Here is a 21,723-nt window from a genome sequence, read left to right as displayed (position 1 = left end):
GAACTTGGAAAAGGGCATACAAGCAATTATTATATACAATAAAACTTTAAAGTTTTACTATATATAATAATACAATAAAACTTGCATACAATACAATTTATTTACAATAGGAAGATGTATAGTATGTAAGTGTGGACATTATTCCAAATTATGTAACTTTTTTTTTTTTTTCAGTGAAGGTCTTTAAGAACAAGGGGAAAAAATCCCTAAACATCTTTTTTTTTTCCCCAAACGAGAGCTTTTCAATTTGGGATGGACAGAATAAAGTTAACACGATTAAAGTTAGCAGAATATAGATGAGGAGAACGTGGGTTTGTACCTATAGCGATCATATTTGGAAGGCCCAATTAGTCAAAATTATAAAATTATTTCTAGAAATACTCCAGAACACTGGAGAGTAAAGTTCAATAATCTAACGTATGTGAACATAACTCTTAACCTCCCTAACCTATATCACCGTGTCGAGGTGAGCCCAGCGGGTTAGTTCTACGTGTGCCAGCAGCCTTTGCTGTTCATATTAGGAAATTGTGCGTCCGAAGAAGGAATTTCCCATGATGCACTTGTCATTACCTAAGATGTTCAGCGGACCAGCCGCTAAGGGACTGTCAACAAATGCGCCCAAGATGTACAGCGGACAAGCCACTTAGAGACCGTCAACAAATGCGCCTCTTACGGATTTGGCAAAGTGCAGTTTTGACTTTCTGCGTGGCTTTGACTGTGTTTCTTTGTACTGGTATGTTAATCTCAATTTATTGTGATTGTACAAACCTTCCTAGTCATACGTAACGTTACTTGTATGTATTTATTTGTGGGAAGTATATTTTCTAATTTAAACTTGATTGTATATTTAACGTTACACCGTTTTTTTCTTTTGCTTGTTGGTCCACTGTGCTTTAAGATAGCAACTTTGTTAGCTAGAGTTAGCTAACCTAGCTTATACTGTTTTGTTCGTTGTAGTTGACATTATGACACTTTATGTTACTACAGTCAACCTTTACCTCACTGAAATATGGCTCTAGTTAGCTAACCTAGCTAACCCGTTGGCACCCGTTACTGACAACCAGCAGCTCGCGCGGCAGACACGGGAAGCTAACATTAGCGTATTTCAAACTCCAATATCAGACTACATATCAAGAGTGCTAACTAGCTAGCTATGTTAGCGAACTGGCTAAATGAGGGCGCAATGACTGAGCTGCTTGGTTGGTTATAGTAATTGGCTAAAGGTATGCATTAGCATGACGAAGCAACCCTTTACAGTAATTTAAGGAAAGGCTTGGAGCCATTGTCGGCTATCTACCTAGCTGTTTAAGCATTAGTTTAGCTACTTAACACTACCTAGATAGCGAAGATCCACAGTCCAATGAGTAGCATGACGCATCAACCTGACTTTATGATATGGAATACATGTCCTTTCTTAATTCATTAAGTAATGAATTACCTAATTAATTACCTGTAATGTCATCACTATTTAATGCAAAACAGTCATATACCAAAACGGAGGGCTTAACTGTTGTATTAATAATAAATGTAGTTTACGAAGGCTTGTACCAGAATCCATCCGTGTTGTGCAATTAACCTAACCTACCCCCTTTAACATCAAAATTACAAGCAGAATAAGCTCATACCAAGAAACCTGCATGTCAAATCCACTTGTCTCAATAAAAACGTTTGCTTTGTGTTTACGTAACAGTGAGGCATCACAGCCATATAAGGTCATATAAACATGTGATGAGTAGGACAAAGTTAAAAGAAATACCTCAGACATTTCCTTAAGGACGTTTTTGATATTCTGCTTGAAATGAAGCTTCATTTTGAATGACATTGAACCATTTTCCAAATCTTTTAAAGCACAGTGACCCAGAATCTGTAAAGAAAATGTATAGTTAGTAAATTCTAAAGCCTCACTGATTTAGCAGAACCTAGGTAACTAGAGACAGACTGAGCTGGGTCATTAAAAACCTTGTAAAATGGCTACATTTTTAAAAGTCAGCCTAATAATGGCATAATCTCACCGGCTGCAGATGGTCATTAATCACTGAAAAAATTAAACACAATAAATGAATACATAGGCTGTCCGTTGAATTGATGTTTGTTTGAAGTTCTGTTAGTAGGATAAATTATATTTCTTTAAATTGATCAGATCAGGGTTAGTGATTTCAAAGGAATAGTGACCGGTGCTAAATTAAAAGGGGTTACAGTTGAATGCCAGTGGTATAGACCTTGAAACAATTGAGCAATACGGTCAGGAGCTCAAGAGCTACATATCCTTGCTATTTATATCTATCCTAATGGCTGGTGCTTGCGTATTTTTAAAATATGGCCTTGCTTACACCAATCATTTGCTAGAATATTTCAAGTTGGATCAACTGGCTATTATTTTATTTCATTTATCCCAGCTGTTCAAACTTAACTAAATGATGTACTTTACTCGCTCAATCATCTGTAAAATTATAGCCAGTGTTATTTTATTTTATTAGTATGTAGATGCTACTAAATATTTGTTAAAGCTTAATGACCGTTTTGTGATCCTTTGAGACATTATCAGTTCATGCTATAATAAGATTTTGAGGTACTCGGTGGAAAATCAGGCAGAAGGTTAATTTGACTAATATTATCTGCAATGCAAATGTCATGTACCTCCTTAACAGATGTAAACAGTAGATGAAAATCGTTCATCTCAGTCCCAGTATCATGTGTAAGACCACTAGATGGAGCTCCTTTCACATAAACTTTCAGCGTGTTGGGCCCTCATGTTCCTCATTTAACTCAGTTGCAGTCTTTTGTACAATCAGCTGTAGTTCAATCCTGACCCCTGTTTAAAAAGGTCATATACTCAATATTAAGATTGCCATAACAAATTCTCATCCAAAAACAATTAAACGTCTTTGATTCAATAGCCAGCTCTATTCTGAGTGACCCTGGCCCATTCATTCCAACTCTCTTCCTCATAGCTCCACCCTACTATCTCTGCTCAAGTTTGCTATAGGCCAGGATGGCCTTCCGTCTTCTTCAGTGTCTAGTCCCTGCAACCCCCTTTGTGTCCTTGGTGGTGCGCCAGTACAGAAGGTCCACTATGCGTGTTGGACAACTGCTAAATGTCACTTCACCAGCTTCACTAGGTACTGTAATCTAAATGTGACCACAGTGACAAAGCGAAAGTAGCAGCAATATTTTTTTACTTGCATTGTGTTGGGCTTATTTAAGACAAAATCAGACGTTCTGATAATGAGACACCACATTAGGGAAATGGTGTAACCATTTTTTTCTGCCTTACTTTACAAACACAGAAAAAGCTAGTCATACTCCAAAGCGAAATGAACGTGTGCTAGTTCCAAATAGCACAAAAAATATGCACAAATGTACTCCGCTCAGATACAGAATGTGAGATCCTAAAATAGCATACATCTTACCCTTATATGACCAGTTCTTATAAGTTTGGTCACTCCCAATAATACGAGCCAGTTGATGAGTCTGTTATCCTGAGCACACTGAGGGTTTATCATGTGCTATAGCCAAAGCTGGCCACTAATGTTTTGAGGATGGCAGGGACGTTTGCATTGCTAGTCTGTTTGCTTTAAGCATGCTCCCTTCTTCCCGATTGTGCTAATATTTCTTTACTACTTCCCTTGTGTTAGAATTATTCTACACAAACCCAAAGGCAGCATCAAAAGCTCTCACTGGTATGAAGATGTGTTCATTGTGTTTATTTTATAAAGTGTATTTTTCTTGTTCTCACTTTAAGTGAGGAAAATTACCTGTTTTTTTATGGGGGTGGGTGTGTGGTGGAAACACCTACACCTAGGTCTTGATAGTCATGCACAATAATCATGATTAAGAAAAAACAAAAACTGACTTATTGTTAACCACCAGACCTTTCCCTCAATGTCTGTATCCTCTGCTTGAAATGTAACTTTTCTATCATTAAATTAAATCCCTCAGCCTGCAAGGTTTCTATTTAGAAACTGCATTTAACATCATGACATCTACCCTCCATCCCTTCTTGCTTTGCCTCATCATTTCAAGTGTCTTTCCTTGGCATGACAGACTTTGGTCATCTGGGGCTTGGCCACCCTACTGTATGTAACTGTCCGTGCCACTGACACATGTTGTTGACAGATGTGTTTTTTTTCTGTCCTTCCTGTGCCCTGCCTGTGTTTTGTTTCTCTAGCGTGAGCGGCGGACGGCCCTCTGCCGCTTACTGTCCTCCCATCAGCAGCAGCCGCCGCAGCAGGGACAGCGTCAGGGCCAGTGGCAGCCATGTCCGGCTTCAATCTGCTGCATCTGGTCACCAAAAATCAACCTGTTAAACTCAAGGCCTGCGGGCTTCCCTCAGGTCCACTGGGTGCTCTGTGCGTGCGTGCGTGCGTGCGTGCGTGCGTGCGTGCGTGCGTGCGCGCGTGCGCACGTGGACACGCAGTGTGTGTAGCGTGTTCTGCTTCCGTGAGCTCTAACACGCTTTCTTCTGTGTGCGCACGAGTGCGTGTTTGGCAAGGGGTTTAGCGATGTGATTTAGTCACTTGCAGGAAAACTCCACCTTGTGGACAGTTCAGTGCAGGTCTGGCAACATAACTTGCACAGGCTGGGAGTTGCAGTGCTGCTATACATATAGATCTGTTCCTCAAAAGAGCAAAGTATAAGGAGATCTATTCACATACATTCAAATATCTATTCTATACACACCAAACATGGTCACTGTAATTTATGAAATATAGCAGCTTGGAGAAATATAAACTAGATAGTGAAGGCCAAAAGATTATTGTACTTAAAAGGTTGTTTTTTTTCTGCACTTGACAACCCCTTGCTATGAAACGTCACTTTTTTTCCTTTGTCCTCTTTCTCAGCCTAGATTGTTCAGTTGCTCATGGATTAACACCTAACATTTTAACTTCTTTTAAGCTTGCTTGCACAGCCAAGCTTCAAATGTTGTTTGTTATTTCACCAGTCATTTTTTACATAAATACGTTGTGTATATGTGTAGGATAGTCACAGCACAAACCTTTGTGCCTTTCTTCATAGCATCTTAGTCTTAATAATGTGGAAATATAGATCCTCTCACTGGTAATTGTAATGCGTGTAAATGCAACAGTAGCACCTCTAACCCTTCATTTCTTTGGCTCCCTTACTGTGACTTGTAGTAGTGAAAAAAAACACTGTCTGTAAAATGTATTATTTTAACTCCATAGTGGCATTGAACAATTTTAAATGAGAACCAACAATCAAGACTGAATCTTTCTTTTAACTAGGAAAATGCTCTAGACTTTGATAAATAAAGCTATAACCCCCTACCTCCCACCCCTCTGCTCTCTCTCCCTAATAGGATCCAGAAGTCCTCTCTCTCATAGCAGAATATCAGGGGGTCTTGTAAAGACTGGATGCCCCTCTTTTCTTTCTGAACGCTCCTTCTCAAATTTGTGTCAGAAGTAACTATGTACTCACTGGACAGAGAGAAGCCTATCAATGGAGCCCATTCACCAATGGGACCTTGTAAAAATCCTGTTCTTTCCTCTGGTCACATGGTTTCAATCTTGCGGGGAGGAATTCTCTGCATGGCCCAAGTGACAGGAGACCCAGGCTCCCCAAGTGAAGTCTTCACCAAAGCAGAAGAGCTGAAAGTAACCCAGCAGTGTGGAGGCACCATGGGCCCACATGTACATGTTGAAGTTTGCTTATCTAGTGACTACTGTTTTTAGTTGAACACCAGAAAAATGGATGGAAAAAGCACCAGGTATCTCAGAGTCTCACACAATGTGAAAGACTCCTACAAAACATCTCAAGGCTTTTGGAAGTCAAGGTCAATGTTTCAGATCTTGTCATTTTTAAAAACTTGGTATAACTCAGGCATATATGGCAAATGAAATATAGGATTTTTATTTTTGAATGGACAAGGGTTTGCAGCAGTTTCATTATTTTTCTTTTTTCAGACAGTTGTCTCCAGATTGGAATTACATGCATCAGTCTGCACCTTCATGTCATTCTTAAATATCTGGTGCCTCAGTTTGACCTCTAGGGGTCAGCATTGTTGCAATGCTAGATACTTGGTGTGCTCTTCACGAATGCCTGTACAAATTCCCTTCTCTATGTTAACATGAATATTTACATGAAGTCTTAATTTCAGTGTAAATAATGTGCAGCGTGCAGTGAAATCCTTTGGCTGTAGCACATGTAGCTCTGACCTATTGTCTTATACCTTACTGTGATGTCACTACTATTGTTTGACTCTTCCAGGTAAGAGTCAACATGTAAACAGTTTATTCTTGGATGTCTGTCCATAAGTCCATAATGAAAATGACTAAGAATGGAGCCAGGTTTCTAAAGCAGAGCATGCATGCCTGATAAATGCACTTTGACATCCTCAGGTGTGTTCGAGTGCATGCTTGTGTACGCTTGTGTGAGAGTGTGCATAAATGTGCCCCACAAGCCCAGCACCGTAAGCCCTGACTCCCGCTTGGACTGCCGCAGGTTGTCATTCAGGCGGCTTTATGAAGGCTTGGTTTGTTTGTTTGTTTCGCGCATTCTTCTTGCAGTGCCAGTTTTTGTGCAGCCTCTTGTAGAGTTGTGCTGGTAACTGTGTGAGGGGCACTGACCTGTCCCACCCATGCTTCACTGCTCCAGGGACATGCCGCACCAAGAAGACGTGGCCCAGATGTTTCTCTCAGGAGGAGCTGAGGAAGCGCCTTACGCCCATACAGTACCATGTCACACAGGAGAAGGGCACGGAGAGGTGAGCGTGTCCACACCGTGAGATACAGGCTTCTTACCTGCTGCTCTTTCATCTTTTAGCACTACTAACAGCATCTAGTGATGGGCTTTAATGTCAGTGCCGATAAAATATACAGTGTCCTTTGGTCATATAGTGCTATAACCACCACCACCCCAATAAGGGAGTAAAAACAGAAGCCTGTATTTAAACTTTTTTTATGGTTTGTTTTTTGCTTTTTATTTGAACGCTCAGGATGATCTTTCTCAGACAGCAAAAAAAATATTCAAAACATGTGCCTCACTGATTTATAGATGTAAAATGAATCAACGATGTGTCACATGAACATCCTGTAGTGTCATATGGATGGTCGGCTCTAGACTGTTGTAGGCTTGTTGCTGTCTGTTTGGCTTGGCTGGCCTACGGGGACGAAGACGTGGTCTGACAGCAGCAGGCGTCAGGGCACGTTCACACAGAAGCCAGAACCCCCACCCCCAGCAACGGCACAGAACACGTGGCAAAAGTATTTATCGGCTCATTGGCAGGAGGAATGCGAAAAATGCCCCAGGCCCAGAGCCTGCATTGGGGGAGGCCACTCCGCTTTCTGAGGCCTGCGGCTCGCTCACCAGCGGCGGCTTGTGGTCACAGGGTGGCCTGTTCCCGACCAGACTGCACTCCTTTTAGATACGCCAACCCTACCGCCTGCCCCCCTCTGCTTGCCTGCGGTCAGACCTGGAACAGCCATGTTCAAGCACATGGGTCTCTTTTGCATAGTGGTCAGAATTAAACTGCTGATGAACCAGCCCCATCTGCATGGCAGTGCTAACCAGTTGTGGTTGTGTTGACATGAACAACAAAAGGCTGTATGTTGATCATGGAAAGTGCATGGTTGAGTGGCAGATGAAGAAAGCCTTTTTATGTTAATGAAGATGGAATTAATGAACATTGTTTCAATAAAACAACTTCAGATGTTCCACATGTTGAGTGGCCTGTATGACCACGGGTAAAGATTTTAATCCTGCCTCTTTATATTTCTAGTGCATTCAGAGGAGAGTATACAGACAACAAAGAAGAGGGCACGTATTCGTGTGTAGTCTGTGGGGCCCCTCTTTTCACGTAAGTCTTTGGGATTTGTTCCATATTTGTGATGATAATTGATCATTCTTATAAAATACTTTTACTACCTTACATTTACACCACCACTTACTCCATCTGGCACATCAGCACTCTAGTATGATGTCATTATTTTAAGAGTAGAGAAAAGTTTACAGAGCCCTCCACAGCTCTGGTGCTTGCAAAATGATCTCATTAGGCATTTCCATTAGGTACAGAGCATTGTGGGTTGTTCTGTGTGTAACCGTGGGCTTTGGAAGTGCAATAGCTCATCTTGTGCTTTTCTGGTAGTCTCTGCCTGCCTGTCTTCCTGTCTGTCAGCTTGTCTGTCAGCCTGTCTGTCTGTGCCATGTAATTGGTGGTTTCTGCAGGCTGAGTGGACTGCGAGCAGCCCGAGGTTAACTTTACCTGACAGGGTGTCCGAAGTAGGCCCGGGAGCCATTACTAGGTCACCTTTTTCCCACAGCTCACTGCAGAGCTTCAAAGGCAGCTAAATTTATGGCTGGCATTAGCTCATATCTTAGGAGCAATGTTCTCAAAGGAAGAAAGCAAAGCCCTGAAACCTCCCTCCCGTTCTCCGGACTATGCTCCCTGAGAGCACAAATTGCCTGCTTATTGCTCACTAGATATTACCCATGTTCAGGTTTTTTTTTTGTTGTTGTGTTTTTTGTGGTGATGAGAGAAATGAGAAAATGAAACACTGGGAAACAGTTGGCTTTGTAATGGAAGACTGGGCATGGTGTTTGACTGTGACCTGATATGAGAGAAATGATCCGCCATCACACATGATCCTTTAAACATGCTTCAAACCTGTTGTCAGTAAGCTCTGTACTAAATTTTTAAACTTCAATAACATCTTGAATTTTTTGCAGGTCAGATAAGAAATTTGACTCTGGCTCAGGTATGTTTCTGCAATGTTCTCTGGCTAGCACATTTTTATTATCTTAAAATTCTGGATAAAAAGATTTCAGGTTATGTATAAAATAATGCTGAAAGCATTACCAGCAGAGCATTAGAGTCCAAAGCTACTGAAAGTTCAGTGTACAAGTGCAAGTACACTTTAGGTTTTAGGACTAATACACAGTATTACTCATGCTTTTGCACACTTTGATTTGTCATGCAAATGTTACACTTTCTACGCACAAATCCTGCACTCTTTGCGTCCTCTCTTTCTCTCTCTCGCTCTCTCTCTCTCTCTCTCTCTCTCTACCATAAAGGGAGAGACTAATTTCTTCACCCTCTTTATGGTTTATTGCAAGTATGAATGTGTACTTAGTTAGCTATCTAATAGGCACTAAATGTGCCCTACAATGCCTCTCATGCTTAGTAACCTGAGTTACACCACCTACATGAAATAGAAAATTGCCTTAAGAAGCATACAAAACATCCAGACAGTTATTTTAATTAACACTATCTGCTCTTTAGAGATTAAAGCGTTGGCTGGAAACATTACATTAGTCATTTGTAATCTTTTGGAATTTCCTAACTCTCAATTTGTCCTCATGAAACACTGCGATTCCAGCTTCGTTTGTAATTAGGGAAGAGCTCTGAGGAAGCTCATATCTCCTTGGATGAAAATGAATATGTCTAGTTTATTTATGCATTTTTCCTCCCCTGGGAAGCTTGCAGTACATTTTCAAATTGAGAGCTGCAGTTTTAAGATTGGTGAAGCTTTGGCAATGTGTTAAAGGCCAGGGACATGGGTCAAATAAAAATGTCTTATTATTCTAATCAGTTGGTTGACTCATTGATATTGGGCTTTGTGTTTCCTATCAGGAAGACCCTCACTTTAAACCACATGAATGTCAACTTACACGGTCCTGTACTATGAAGACAGTTTGTTAATGCTTCACAGCTCAGTACTGAAAAACATTTACTCTTGTGGTATTATGCACATTATTATCATCCATTCTCTCTGTTCGACCTATATGCATGCATGAATTCTCCACAGAAAACAACCTGTAATAGGAACCATGTGGGCCCCCACTGAAAAATAGGATTTTTCCTCGCCCGGTCCTTTCTGTCTTCACAGCGAAGAAGAGAGCCAAACCTCCTGCATTGCATGCAGCCCGCGCTGCAGCCTGCCCTCATATAGACTCAATTTCCTGTTTTGTTAGAGTTCTGCCACACTGCTTCATTCAGTGGGCAGCTCGCCCCGCCGATAAAGCTCCATTAGATCAGTGCTGGAACGATCCGCCGGGATTCTCCTGCTCTGACTCACAGGATTCCTATATTCCCCCGAGAGCTTCCTGTGTCTGAGTGGAATTCCGTGGCTTTGTAGTTGTGGCCAAGCTCTCCCTCCCTAGCCAGCGGAGGAGGGAAGGGGTTGAAATGGGGTGGAGGGGTAATGGTGTGGGAGGCTGGAGTGTGTTGGGCCTCTGAAAGGGAAGCAGCCCAGCAGGGAGGGAGGTGAAGCACTGACTTCTGCTTTTCACCCACAGATAGCATCTCGGCAGTGGGCCACCTCCCGTGAGCTCAGATCTGTGCCCATCACATCAATAGCACTACCTGGGCCCGAAGATGGGCCTGGCGATGGGTCTGTAGGACAGCAGCATGCTCCTGTCCTCTGCTGATCAGATTAGGCCACAGCTGTGGCGAGTGCCTGTGCTCCCTGAGCCCAGCCTAAGCCCCCGGTGATGTTCCGCATATGGTCTCAACCGTCAGGGCCTCATGTCTAGAGCTGGCTGAAAGGAAAAAGCCTCTAGAATTACCAGTGTATGGTACCGCTTAGCAATTAAGACAGAACATGCTGTTGGTTATTGAACTTGGGGTGAACGACAGGATAAAGCAAAGGACGTGGAAACGTTGGGGGTGGTTATTTTCAGCACAACTCCCACCACTAGTTATGTTTTATAAATAACTTTTAGATTTCACTGTTTTGAATCAAGTTAGCTCTGAAATTATGAGAGAGAGAAGGGGGAGCCTTTTAGAGTCAAACATTTTTCATTTACAAATACGCACTGCATGCCAACATTTGACTTCATACCCATTGAATCACCGGCACTTGTGAATGACTAATTCAGAACAGGGTTGTTTCAGACTGTTCTGCGTGACTTGAGAATCTACAGCGGTCTTAAGTCATACTTCATCATACCACCCAGATATGGAGGGGTGGCTATACCATCCCTGGAGCAAGGTCATTAGCCGTTATTACCGCGTGGATTAATGTTGAGGATTGCACGGGAGGAGGGGAGAAGGGGGGTGTACTGGAGTTGGAGCGCCTGCCAGAGCAGCGAGAGCCAGCACCGTGTAGCTTCCTCTCGCCCAGACGCTGCAGCTATCCAGGGAGTAGTGAGCACAGACCACCCGGGAGCTGCCGCAGCCGCGCTTTCCTCTCTCCCTCTCCCCTGCTGCCGAGCAGACATCTTCCACATGAAAGGCGCACATCGCAGAGACAGCCCACAACCTTGCAGATTAACCTCCTATTCAATCCACCTCCAGCCCCTCCGCAACTTCCTCTGGTTTGGCCGCACCATTGCTGGCTATAGAAACATGCTACGTAGAAGGGTTCTGTAGGTGTGTATTTACACAAAATTCAGCAAAATTTCAGAAATATGGGCATGGTCTGTACGTTTGAAAACAAGCACATTACTGCTAAAGAAATTGCTGTTCTGTGAAAGTGCAGCATTTGAGCACATTATATGTGGATTGTCACATAATTTTCATATAGTACAGGTCAGATTTTTTAGGTGGTTAATATTGTAAGAGGTAAATGTAACAAGCTATAGGGGGCACTGTGCAGATTGGCTTATACGGCCCTTGACAAAAAAAAAAACAACCCACATCCTGGCAAACGTACCCTACTGCTTTACATTCTGAGCACGCTGAAATGTGCTTTATGTTTAATGAAGGCCACTGCTGTATTCTGCCCTTTAATTATGAGGCAGGCAGGGATCTCCCTGAGCAATGAAAGGGAAGGGGAGGGGGGCATGCCAAACGACTAGTCTGGAATGAGCTACAAAAATAAACGCGTAGCAGTGGCTTGGCGGCGCCGGAGAAGAAGTAACTTGTTTCACAGAGAGCGAGTGCAGAGACCGAGCAGGAAAAGCCATAAAGTAGCAGGGGGATTCCATCCAGTTAGACCTTCCAGTTTAGAGCAAACAAGGATGAATATACATTCTTTCTCTCTCTCTCACTCACACACACACACACACACACACACACACACACACACACACACACGCACGCAAGCAACAGAATTTCCTGAAGAGTGAAGTTTATTATATATACCCCAACAGTGCTCCTTTCTGTTTACAGGATGGCCATCATTTTTCGATTTGATTAAAGAGGACTCAATATCGCTGACAGATGATTTATCCTATGGCATGCACAGAATGGAGGCTAGCTGCAGTGAGGTATTTATAATTATAGCATCAACAACCCTTTAAAAAACTTTAAATACAGACACGATTAATTATTTACAGCTGGAATGAGTCATTTAATAGGAATTTCACTGTGATTAAAATATATTGAAAGTAACTTATTTCAGCTTATTTCTATGTGTATTTTCAGTGTGGCGCTCACCTGGGGCACCTGTTTGATGATGGACCCCGACCCACTGGGAAGCGTTACTGCATAAACTCTGCTTCTCTCAGCTTCCAGTCAAAAAATGCTGGTCCTGAAGGGGTAGAGCCAGGTGGAGCCACAGGCCAATCAGCATCCTCCAGCAAGAGTGATCTTTGAGGGGGACATCTATAGACCAGTCAGGTGTCGGAGCCTTAGGGTAGACCCTGTCAAATTCACTCCTTCATGGGCTACCAACTCTAGTTAGGTCCTTTGGCAGCCAGAAGGCCATTCAGTTCAGCAGTACATGAGCAGAATCATTTCATGGCCTTGGCTGACATGCCATACACATCACGGCACACAACAAACCCCAACTGCTGATCAGGAAGGCTGTTGTGTACTGTTGCTTTTACCCTCTACTAGTGGCTTTAATAGTGTAAGACTACGCACTGTGGGATTTTCTTCTAAAAGATATAATGGAATGCTGTTGTTTGGAAATTAATTATATATGTGTACCTTATCAGAGATACATGTTGTTTTTGAAGTGCTATTTGGAGGTTAGGGTTTTGAGGAAAACACTATGCAAAGTGCTCTTGTGAGCTGTAAAATAAGCACCAAGTGGAGAGTATTCTTTCAAATAAAATGTAATGGATAACAGATTATTAGTCTGAACAGAAATGCTGCCTGACTTTTTTAAGGTTGCTTTCTTGTCTCCCTGCCTGTGGTGCCTCTTTTTACTCATATTCAGATCTTTGGGGGGGCTCTTGACAAGTGTTATTAAACAGTTATTGAGTACAGTTTGGAACACTGCGTTTTGAATTCACCTCACAAATATGATGTCGCATACGCTCAAGGACCAGTGGTACAGACTAATCTTTCTGTGCATAAGGAAAATTATATTGAATGAGTTTCCTGTTTTTCAGTGCGACATCTTATTGCATCAGAGAAAGTTATGTGCCTACTGAGCATATATTATTTCAAAAGTTACTATACTCTAGTTGTATGTTTGGATTAAAAGAGACAAAAAATCTGATTAAAAACCTGATTACAAATCTTACCTGCTAAATTAAGAAGAAGCAGCAACAGGACGGTAAACAGGAACAAGACTAGTCCTGCTGAAAAGAACATCAGCCTTCAGCTGTGATGCTGCTCAGACACAATGTGCCTTCAGTGTACCCTAAATTATTTTTCAAAGCTTCTTTTTTAAAGCATTGTTAAAAAGCGTGTTTGTACCTCAAGTAGACTCATTTGCATCTGATTGTGAAATGGGTAGAGACGGGCTTGTTGGTGAAAGGTTATCCTGGATCTCTATGCTTTATGGAATGCAGCATTGCTCTACTTTAATAGCTTGATGGAGTTTTCTTGCATTCTTTCATAAATAAAATAAAATAAATAATAAATAAAAATTTGAACACAGTGAGCAATTGCAATTAAAGAAATGATTATAAAGCCTTTAAAATGTGCAAAACTCCGACAGAGCATGTAAAACTTTTCATTTGGGTGATGTAGACAAGTATGTGAGTAATTAAGGTATGTAGCATTCTAATCTTTGATCTTAATTGCAGCACTGAAATTTAATTTTCATTAAAACAATGCATTTAGCCTTAAGTTTTGATTCACAGTTTTTACACGAATGCAAAAAACTTTATATCTAGAGCGGATTTAAAACGAGAAGCTTTAGTAGTCTGTCTGTTGCCATGTTTGACCATGTTTGAATTTGTACCTGATAAGATAAATGCTACCTAACATAAGGTTAGAATTTCACAGTGACCTGGCTCCAAGTCTGTCGGAGGCCCAAACAAAGGCAATATTTATCTGTTGTTCCGCTTCCCTTTGAAGTAGTTCGACAGAGAGCTTTTAGTTTCTTGAATGAAAAGTAAATGTTTGCTTGGGGTCTGTTTAATTGTGCCACATCCTTGAAGTGCTGAAAAGATCAATGTAAAAAGCGAGCATACCAAAAGATCAAGTAGACAAAATAAATGAAACTTGAATATTGACATTGCCATTTCTAAAATCATGTATAAGGAAAAAGTTCTCAAATGTATATAGCTTTTGTGCCAATGCCACAAGCAGTCAAAATGCATCCTTCAATTACAAGACTTTCTTTTTCCTTTATGCTTTAAAATTTTGAGCTTTGTATCACTTATTTAAGGATCATGCTAACCTTTATTTGATTTTCAAGCAAGCGTATTGTCTGGTTTAGCTCTCCCATTTTGACTGTTTTGAATACAATTCAGCCATATTCTACATATTCTGAATATTTAAACAACCACAGAGATGCGGTTTCCTGTTGCCTTTGTAATCCATGGTGAGTGTCAGTGATCAGATTCTTTTAATTCCACAGAGGTACTGCACCAGTTCGAGACATACTGGTAGTGCACCACATGACAGAACCAATGTGTTCAGTTTGAATTTGCAACTATTTGTGTTATGCTACAGTATGTACTTGATAGTACTTTTATTGCTTGCAGACCAAAGCATTTCTGGTTCAATATCCTTTTTTCTTTTTATTTCGGTGCACTATTGCTTGTAGTATGTTGCTTCAAGGTGCTATTTCAGCGGAGAAATCCCAGGCACCCGTCAAGCGTGCTTTCGGATGGCTGGGTGGTGGTGGTGCTCTAGGTGGGTGGCTGGAAGTGCTCCGAGGCCCGCGGGGTGACGTCACCCTGCTAGCCAACCTCTCCACAGTGCTGTTGTTTAAAGAACAGAGTGACCAGCCTTACTCGGTGAGTGTGGGAAAAGTCGTCCAGCGGGCCTGTCGCTGAGAGTGTTTACGTTCCGAATGCAATAAAGAATATTTACAAGTCAGGTGTGTTTAGACTGTGAGACGCTGGGGGAGAGCGAGAGCTGTGGCCGTGGATGGAGGTTTTGGGGGTGGGGGGGGTTGGGCAGCTGTAGCTGCTCAAGCCAACTTTCAACACCATGTCGTTTTTGCCCCGAAGGCAAACAAGCAAGTCATTTGCAGAACAGCAGTGATAATGAAAGATGTTTTATGGATGTCACAAAAGTGGGGCAACTCTCAAAACAGCACTGCACGTCTGCCCATTATCACATCTCGACTCGCCTTTCGAAATTGTCAAAGCTAGCTCAACATTGGACAAATACTTCTCTATAATGAGTGGAACAGTGCCAGTTTTGACGGCTGTTGTCTGTTGGACAGACACTCGTATTTGACGGTCACTCTGCCACCATAGTAGGCATGTGAGAGGTCTACTCATATCACACTCTCCTGTGTTAAGACGGTAGCCACATTAGTCTTTACTGTGGAAGTGCTAGCCCAAACAAAAGAAGGCGCTTCAGCCCAAGCATACAGCCTGGGTGCCCAAGGAGCTCCAGACTGCCCACCACATAAACATCTACCTCCAGTCCTGGGACCAGCACTGGACACCCAGACCTAACACTGCAGCATTGACATTTGCTCTGCGTATGAGAGGGGGAGCCTGCTTTCTGTCTGCACTGGGGCTTGCCATTAAGCAAAGCTCTGTAATGACATTGTGGAATCTAGGGGGTTATGGGGGTTTGCACATAAAGCCATGACCCTAAAACACTAACCTGTTTGAGGTGCAGCTTTGTGCATTCATGGTGTCATTTTATCCTAACTGAATCCAAGCTTGTTGGTAGTTAAAGAGGTTTGGATGGTGTTGCTTTAGGGCATCAGCACACTTTCAAGCCTTCTTTATTTCATCTGCACTCATATATTTCTTCTGCACATACTACAGATGTCATATGTGAGCTAAGGAGTGCTTGTCTTGTAGAATCCAAACCCCACCCCACAAAGAAAAAGCAAAAAACCCCAAAAAAGAATATGTGAGAGCAGCCTCTGCTTCTGATTATAGTGCACTATTCAACAGAATTATGGATGCAGAATCTAGGATGCATGTTCCAACTTAATTGGTCTCTACTGATACTGCAGTCTGTCTGCTTGGCCAGACACACCTCCTCCCTCTTGTGTTCATTACTATCATAAAACCACAGTACCATCCAAGACTATTTTAAAGGGCCACAAAACCCCAGTCTCCGAGCTGAGGTGCTTCAGGTCCAAGGATCTGCTCAATTACAGAGACAGGAAGGGGGCAGACGAGCTACTACAATGAAAGCCAATGGCGTAGAGCGGGGGGAGCAGGACTTTGTGGAGTTGTCAGCCCCACCAGCATTATCAAGCGGCGGGGTGATGGATGCGATACAACTCCTCTCCTCTAGAAAAGTCAGTGATCTCATTTTAGCTCTGTTAACTCCTGCCAAGTATTTCCCCCCCTTTTTTGTGTTCCCCGGCGAGCCGTGCGGGGGCGGTAGGCCAGAGCCTGCCCGTGGCCTTGCTCCAAATGATGCAATTTGACAGAAACCACATAAAGGGCCAAGCGGCTGGCCACAGAGTGGCCGGGGGCCTGGAGCACAGGGGCCACAGTGCAGCACACACAATCTTTTCTTAATTGTAGACCAGATCAGACCAGCAAAGCTGCTGCTGTGTTTTGGATTTTTTTCCCCCACCTTGAGCTTGTGAGGCTTGCTATATTTTAAAGCATGCAGAGGTAATTTAGGGAACCAAATGACGCCTCAAGTGATGCACCGGCAACACTACTCAACTCTGTCGTACATATAACTTCCTAGCTGAGATTTTCTAATGTCCTCTGTTTGGGTTTTTCCAAATAATTCCCATAATATGCAAGTTGAGTCCCTCTTTACGTTCCTTAGCACATTACTGCACAGTACAGTTCTCAGTTTGTAGAAGGAACATTTTATCATTACATTCTCACACAGAGAACATTGTCACATCCTTTTGAGTATGAATGTAAAATAAAGTATTTTTGTCAGGTACATTACTAATTTCATATTTTACTCTTTTCAGGATCAACAAGCAAACAAGTGTTTCAGTCTAGTGAATCAAATGTAAAACAGGGTCTGGCTAAAATCAATATTATTCTGAGGAATTATTGTCTCTCGACTGACAGTTATTCATGCACAAAATAGTCAGCCAAAAGTAATATTTTTCCACAGATTTGTTGCATATTGTGATGTGAAATATTTAAATATAATCTTTGTATGTATTTAAATGTATTTCTTTTTGAATATTCAAACTTGTGTTGATTTCTTATTTTAGGTCATTCAATTTAATTTAAGAACATCTGACAGTATGAATTTTTTAAAATGTAAGATTTGAGTGATGAATTGACCTATTAACCAACTAGCTAAGTAAGTGGATGTGAGAAATTATGCTCCAGAATATGATTCATGTGGATTTAGAAAAATGTGTCATCTTTTCATGCTGGATTTGAAACACATACTTCATTAACCATGTGCTAAATACCTGGGTTTGGAGTTCCTTTTTAATGGTGATAAATGAGTTTCTTGTAACCAAAGCCCAGTGGATACTCTTTCTAAAATTAGGGTGCATTGCTATATTATTGTCATTCCTATATATAGGAAAAACCTTAAAAAATAATAAATAAGTAGCAGCCTAGCTTCCTGTGTCCTCTCCTTAAGTACTGCAAAAGTTACCTAGGGTGATTCTAGCAAACACTAGTCTAGCCTTAGCAATGCAACAAGTAAACAGCATGGAGAGGGTGTGAGTTATCACCAAAACAAAAACACAAAAAAGTGCAAATTTCTTAAGCTAAATGCAAATCCTCCTTAATAATAATCGCATCACCAAACAAGCTGTGTGTACACTTCAGCAGAATATGGAGACAACAGGCCAGGGTGCAAAGCGCATGGCAGCCACCCACTCCTACCCAACAAAAGCAACAAAATCTCTTATAAGCTTTCATGACAACGCTCACACAGCCAAGCAGGTACCAGCAACAGAGCTATGGCCAGTGAATGAGACCTTCCAGCACAGACCAGCAATACTGTTAATAGCCTGTTATTACACTGCAGGCTATTAAACATATATGTTACGGTTTATTTGGGGAAAGGGTCATTGTGCGTAACGCATAATTTCGTTAAAGGTTCATCTAGAAAACGGCATGGATATAATCAATTCGCAACGGTGTCTTCACTTGCGATAACGCCACTCACTTCCACCATGAACCAACAAGCTAGCAGGTTTTTTGCTTGCTAATTTGTGATTCATGTCCCTCAAGACAGGTGGAACTTGTAATAAAGATAGAAACAACAAAACCGATACATTTAGAGGGGAGGCCATTTATACTGTCATTTGACATTAGTCTCTCATTGAATTACCATTGCTGGGCCCTCCATAAATTTGTAGTTGGACCACGAATCACCAACACCAAAATTCCTTCCAGTAACTGCAGAGGTGTCAAAACTCTGATTGAGAGGCAAAGGAGCGATATGCACAAACTGAGCAGGCAGGTTTGAAGGATTTGTGTAAAACTGTTTTTGTTTATACCTTTACTGTGAAATTATGAACAGATAACAGATCACACAAACACACACACATTTAGCACCTCCCAGTCTTAGGATCCAATTTATTTGAAATTGAAATACATGAATGAAAACATTTAATTCTTCTAGCCCCACTAGTGGATTGTAAATTGTGATTTGCTAAGTGACTGGTGTTGCAAGTGGTAAATCTCAGCTTTGGAAATAACCAGGCAATCACCACACCACTCCTCTGGCATGCCAAACACAAATAAACCAGGGGATCCAGCTGGCTTGTCATTTCAAGCATTACTATCAGGAAGTGTCTGGGGGTGATCTATGCCCCTCACATAGTTCATTTGCAGCCTCAATAAGACATTCCTTTCCCAGGGCTGAGAATGAAAAACCAGCCATGTGTTTTGAAGTTGGTTGAGGGGATGAGGCGTGCCGCAGTGGTTTGTTTGGTTTAGGAGCGTGCGTGTTTTTGTGGTTGTGTGCTCGTGTGCAGTTACGTGAGGGTAATGGATGGGGTGTGTGGGAATGGAAGCCTGAGTGCACCTTTGCCTCTCTTCTGACCGCACGGCTGGAGAAAGTCGTTCCTTGCCACTTTATTTGTTTTGAATCGGCTAGATTGTTTTGACCGACTGTGTTTGCATCCAGTGCAAATGCTGAACCCAGTGACTGTGTCCCACACATGACCCCCACTGCTCGCTGTTGGGTCTGACAGAGGGCTGCTGGCACTCGCAGTAACCAAGCTGTTTGGTGACAGGTTTTGAAGGCATAACTATCGCAAAGAAACTTAAGCTTGAATGAACCCTGCTGGAAGGTGCACCTGTAGCACAGAGGGGTGCAAGGGGCGGGACTTATGGATCACAGAACAACTGGTCATGGGTGGGTAGTGATGGAGCCGAGAACTTTCCAGTCATAATGATGTTTTGGACCACAGTGAGCCAGCTCAGAGCATCAGCAGAAGATGTAGACTAGAGGAAGTCCAGGGAAGGGTGAGGTGCTGAGTGGAAACAGATTGGCAAAGAAGTGGAAGGCAGTATATTTTTTAAGCAGAATACTTTACCAATTCAAGTTCCTGCTGATTATCTGAGTGGCTGAGGATTGTGTGTGTGTGTGTGTGTGTGTGTGTGTGTGTGTGTATACATGAGTGCTTGTGTTGCATGTGTAAGACGTTGGAATGGCAGCAGTAACTATTATATTTGGAAGGGGTATGGATAGTGCAGAGTAGTAACTAGGCCTCTTATTTGTAGCCAGCATCCAGTTCTGCAAATTGCACTGAATAAATAATGATTGGCTTTTATAAAGATGCTTTTGAGAGCAGTCACAGTAAATTTAACTAGTCCCAACCTCAAATCTGGAGGAAAAGACTAGATCAAGGTTAGGAGCTGGTCTTCTCTCCCATGTCCTGGGAGGAAAGACGATATCTTTGAGCCCAAAGTTAAATATAGAATGGTTACCAAGCAATCACAATTTGCATACCTGGGAATAAAATGGTTCTGTTCTGGAACAACTTAGCAAATTGCAAAGAAAACTTTGGGATTTTTCCCTACTTCCCTGCCAAAACAGGGAAAGCTTTACAAGAATTTAATTGTACAAAACTATGGCTCTTTGACTTAAAGCCCTTAACTGAAAATGCAATGTTTAGCTACATCCCACCTTCTACTTCTACATTTTCATTTTAATTTAATTTCCTATGGAAAGTGTCTTATAGCATCCTCTGTGTGGATAAGAGGATGCCTATATATACACCTGTCTGCCACACATGCATGGCACATTACAAAATTGTTTCAGACAGAAGACGTTTCATTAGCTGTGTAAGCAAAGTCACTCCATGGAATCTGTATGTGTGACTTTATTCTCATGTTTTCATGTGCTTTCATGTCCTGGTTTCATGTTCATTGTCCTTCCTTATTTTTCTGCCACAGGGACAGAACTCTGGCCTCTGGCTCCATGGGTGGCGAGAAGCTGTAAGATGTCGCTGCTACTCAGGTGCTTCCACTTTGCCATCCAGACTTTCACCTTGGCTCCTTTTCAAAACAAATCATGGCATGTTCCCACAGAACACCCATTCTTTCAGGGTCCCTCTGCCCTGCTACTCAGCACCATGCCACTGGCAAAGGTGGGCCAGGCAGGCACACTGAGGCAGCGTTCATTTACATAATGCACATCGGAATCGCCGAATATATAGAAGTATGAGGGGAGCTGTCTCTGCTGTGTCTAATGATTATAGTACATTTTGTTAAACTTTGTTAATACACAAACACAACATGTTTGGTTCTACTAAGGCATTTCTGCTTAGCTGAAATTGTGTTAGTGATATAATAAAATGCAGGTGCATTACACTACGTCCAATAAACCTACACACTGTTAAGGCCTGCCCCTAAATAAAACCAATGGTTCTGTTTCATAATCACTGCAAGCAGTCCTCTTGCAGACTCAGCGTCTCCCATTAAGCAGTCCTCTGCTCAAGCATGTGAACCTTTTGGCTGATCTGCGGTTGCATTCACTCTCGTTCCATTGCCTTTGGCAGGTGGTTCATGGTGACCCATTATTGTTTTACTCCCAGTGTTGGCCTAGGCCCGTTGTGAATATGCTGTGGGCAAATTCTTGAGATTGCCATTTGAAAAGAGAGATATGGCAACCATTAGTATTTGATCTTCCAAACAAAGACCCTAACATGTTTTTTAGTTTCCCGGATATGCAAACATCAGGTGATGGACCAAAGATTTCTTATCTCAGAGTAAATAGCAGTGCTTACTCTAAATAGACCAAAGAATGGGATTTGAGTTTTCCTGCTAATCAGTGCTGACCTAACTTTTGGTCCGAATCTGTTTACCATCAGTAATACGTTCTAAATAATCAAATGTCCAATTGTTGGTATTAGGAGACGAGACAAATGAAAAAAAAAAACTAAAAAAAATTATCCACATTAATAAATACATAAATAAATGTAGATAAAGTTTGCTAATTAAGTCACTAGTCCAACATGGAAATCAGGGACTTCTGATTGCTCTAAAAGAAGTGTATGTGCATTTCATTTTCAAGATAAAAATAATGATGTTTTTCACCAAAGTATGTCA

The 21,723-nt window shown here is 41.9% G+C and overlaps 1 protein-coding gene across 3 annotated transcripts; it reads left to right on the top strand.

Moving 5' to 3' along the window:
- Positions 1–581: 581 nt before the first annotated feature.
- On the top strand, positions 582–13,110 carry msrb3 (methionine sulfoxide reductase B3). 3 transcript variants are annotated; one of them, XM_027002207.3, is made up of 7 exons: positions 582–733; positions 4,169–4,333; positions 6,613–6,721; positions 7,736–7,813; positions 8,683–8,711; positions 12,068–12,165; positions 12,323–13,110. In XM_027002207.3, the coding sequence occupies exons 2-7, from the start codon at positions 4,258–4,260 to the stop codon at positions 12,491–12,493; spliced, it is 561 nt and encodes a 186-aa protein (XP_026858008.1). In that variant the 5' UTR covers positions 582–733; positions 4,169–4,257; the 3' UTR covers positions 12,494–13,110. The 3 variants fall into 3 exon arrangements, with proteins under 3 accessions (XP_026858008.1, XP_026858007.2, XP_026858005.2); XM_027002204.3 differs by lacking the exon at positions 4,169–4,333 and adding an exon at positions 2,952–3,119 and having other exon boundaries at positions 619–733; XM_027002206.3 differs by lacking the exon at positions 4,169–4,333 and having other exon boundaries at positions 595–733.
- The last annotated feature ends 8,613 nt before the right edge of the window (positions 13,111–21,723 follow it).

Source organism: Electrophorus electricus, chromosome 11 (assembly GCF_041902795.1).
Source record: "Electrophorus electricus isolate QZ-2024a chromosome 11, ASM4190279v1, whole genome shotgun sequence".
Taxonomy (NCBI): domain Eukaryota; kingdom Metazoa; phylum Chordata; class Actinopteri; order Gymnotiformes; family Gymnotidae; genus Electrophorus; species Electrophorus electricus.
This window is presented reverse-complemented; position numbering and strand designations above follow the sequence as displayed.

Bases quoted from the DNA above. Each gene is read 5' to 3' on its own strand.
- msrb3 (XM_027002204.3), top strand. From the start codon at position 2,993: ATGGCCTTCCGTCTTCTTCAGTGTCTAGTCCCTGCAACCCCCTTTGTG. The intron at 7,814-8,682 runs GTAAGTCTTTGG...AATTTTTTGCAG, and splicing joins TGTGGGGCCCCTCTTTTCAC to GTCAGATAAGAAATTTGACT. The intron at 12,166-12,322 runs GTATTTATAATT...GTGTATTTTCAG, and splicing joins TGGAGGCTAGCTGCAGTGAG to TGTGGCGCTCACCTGGGGCA.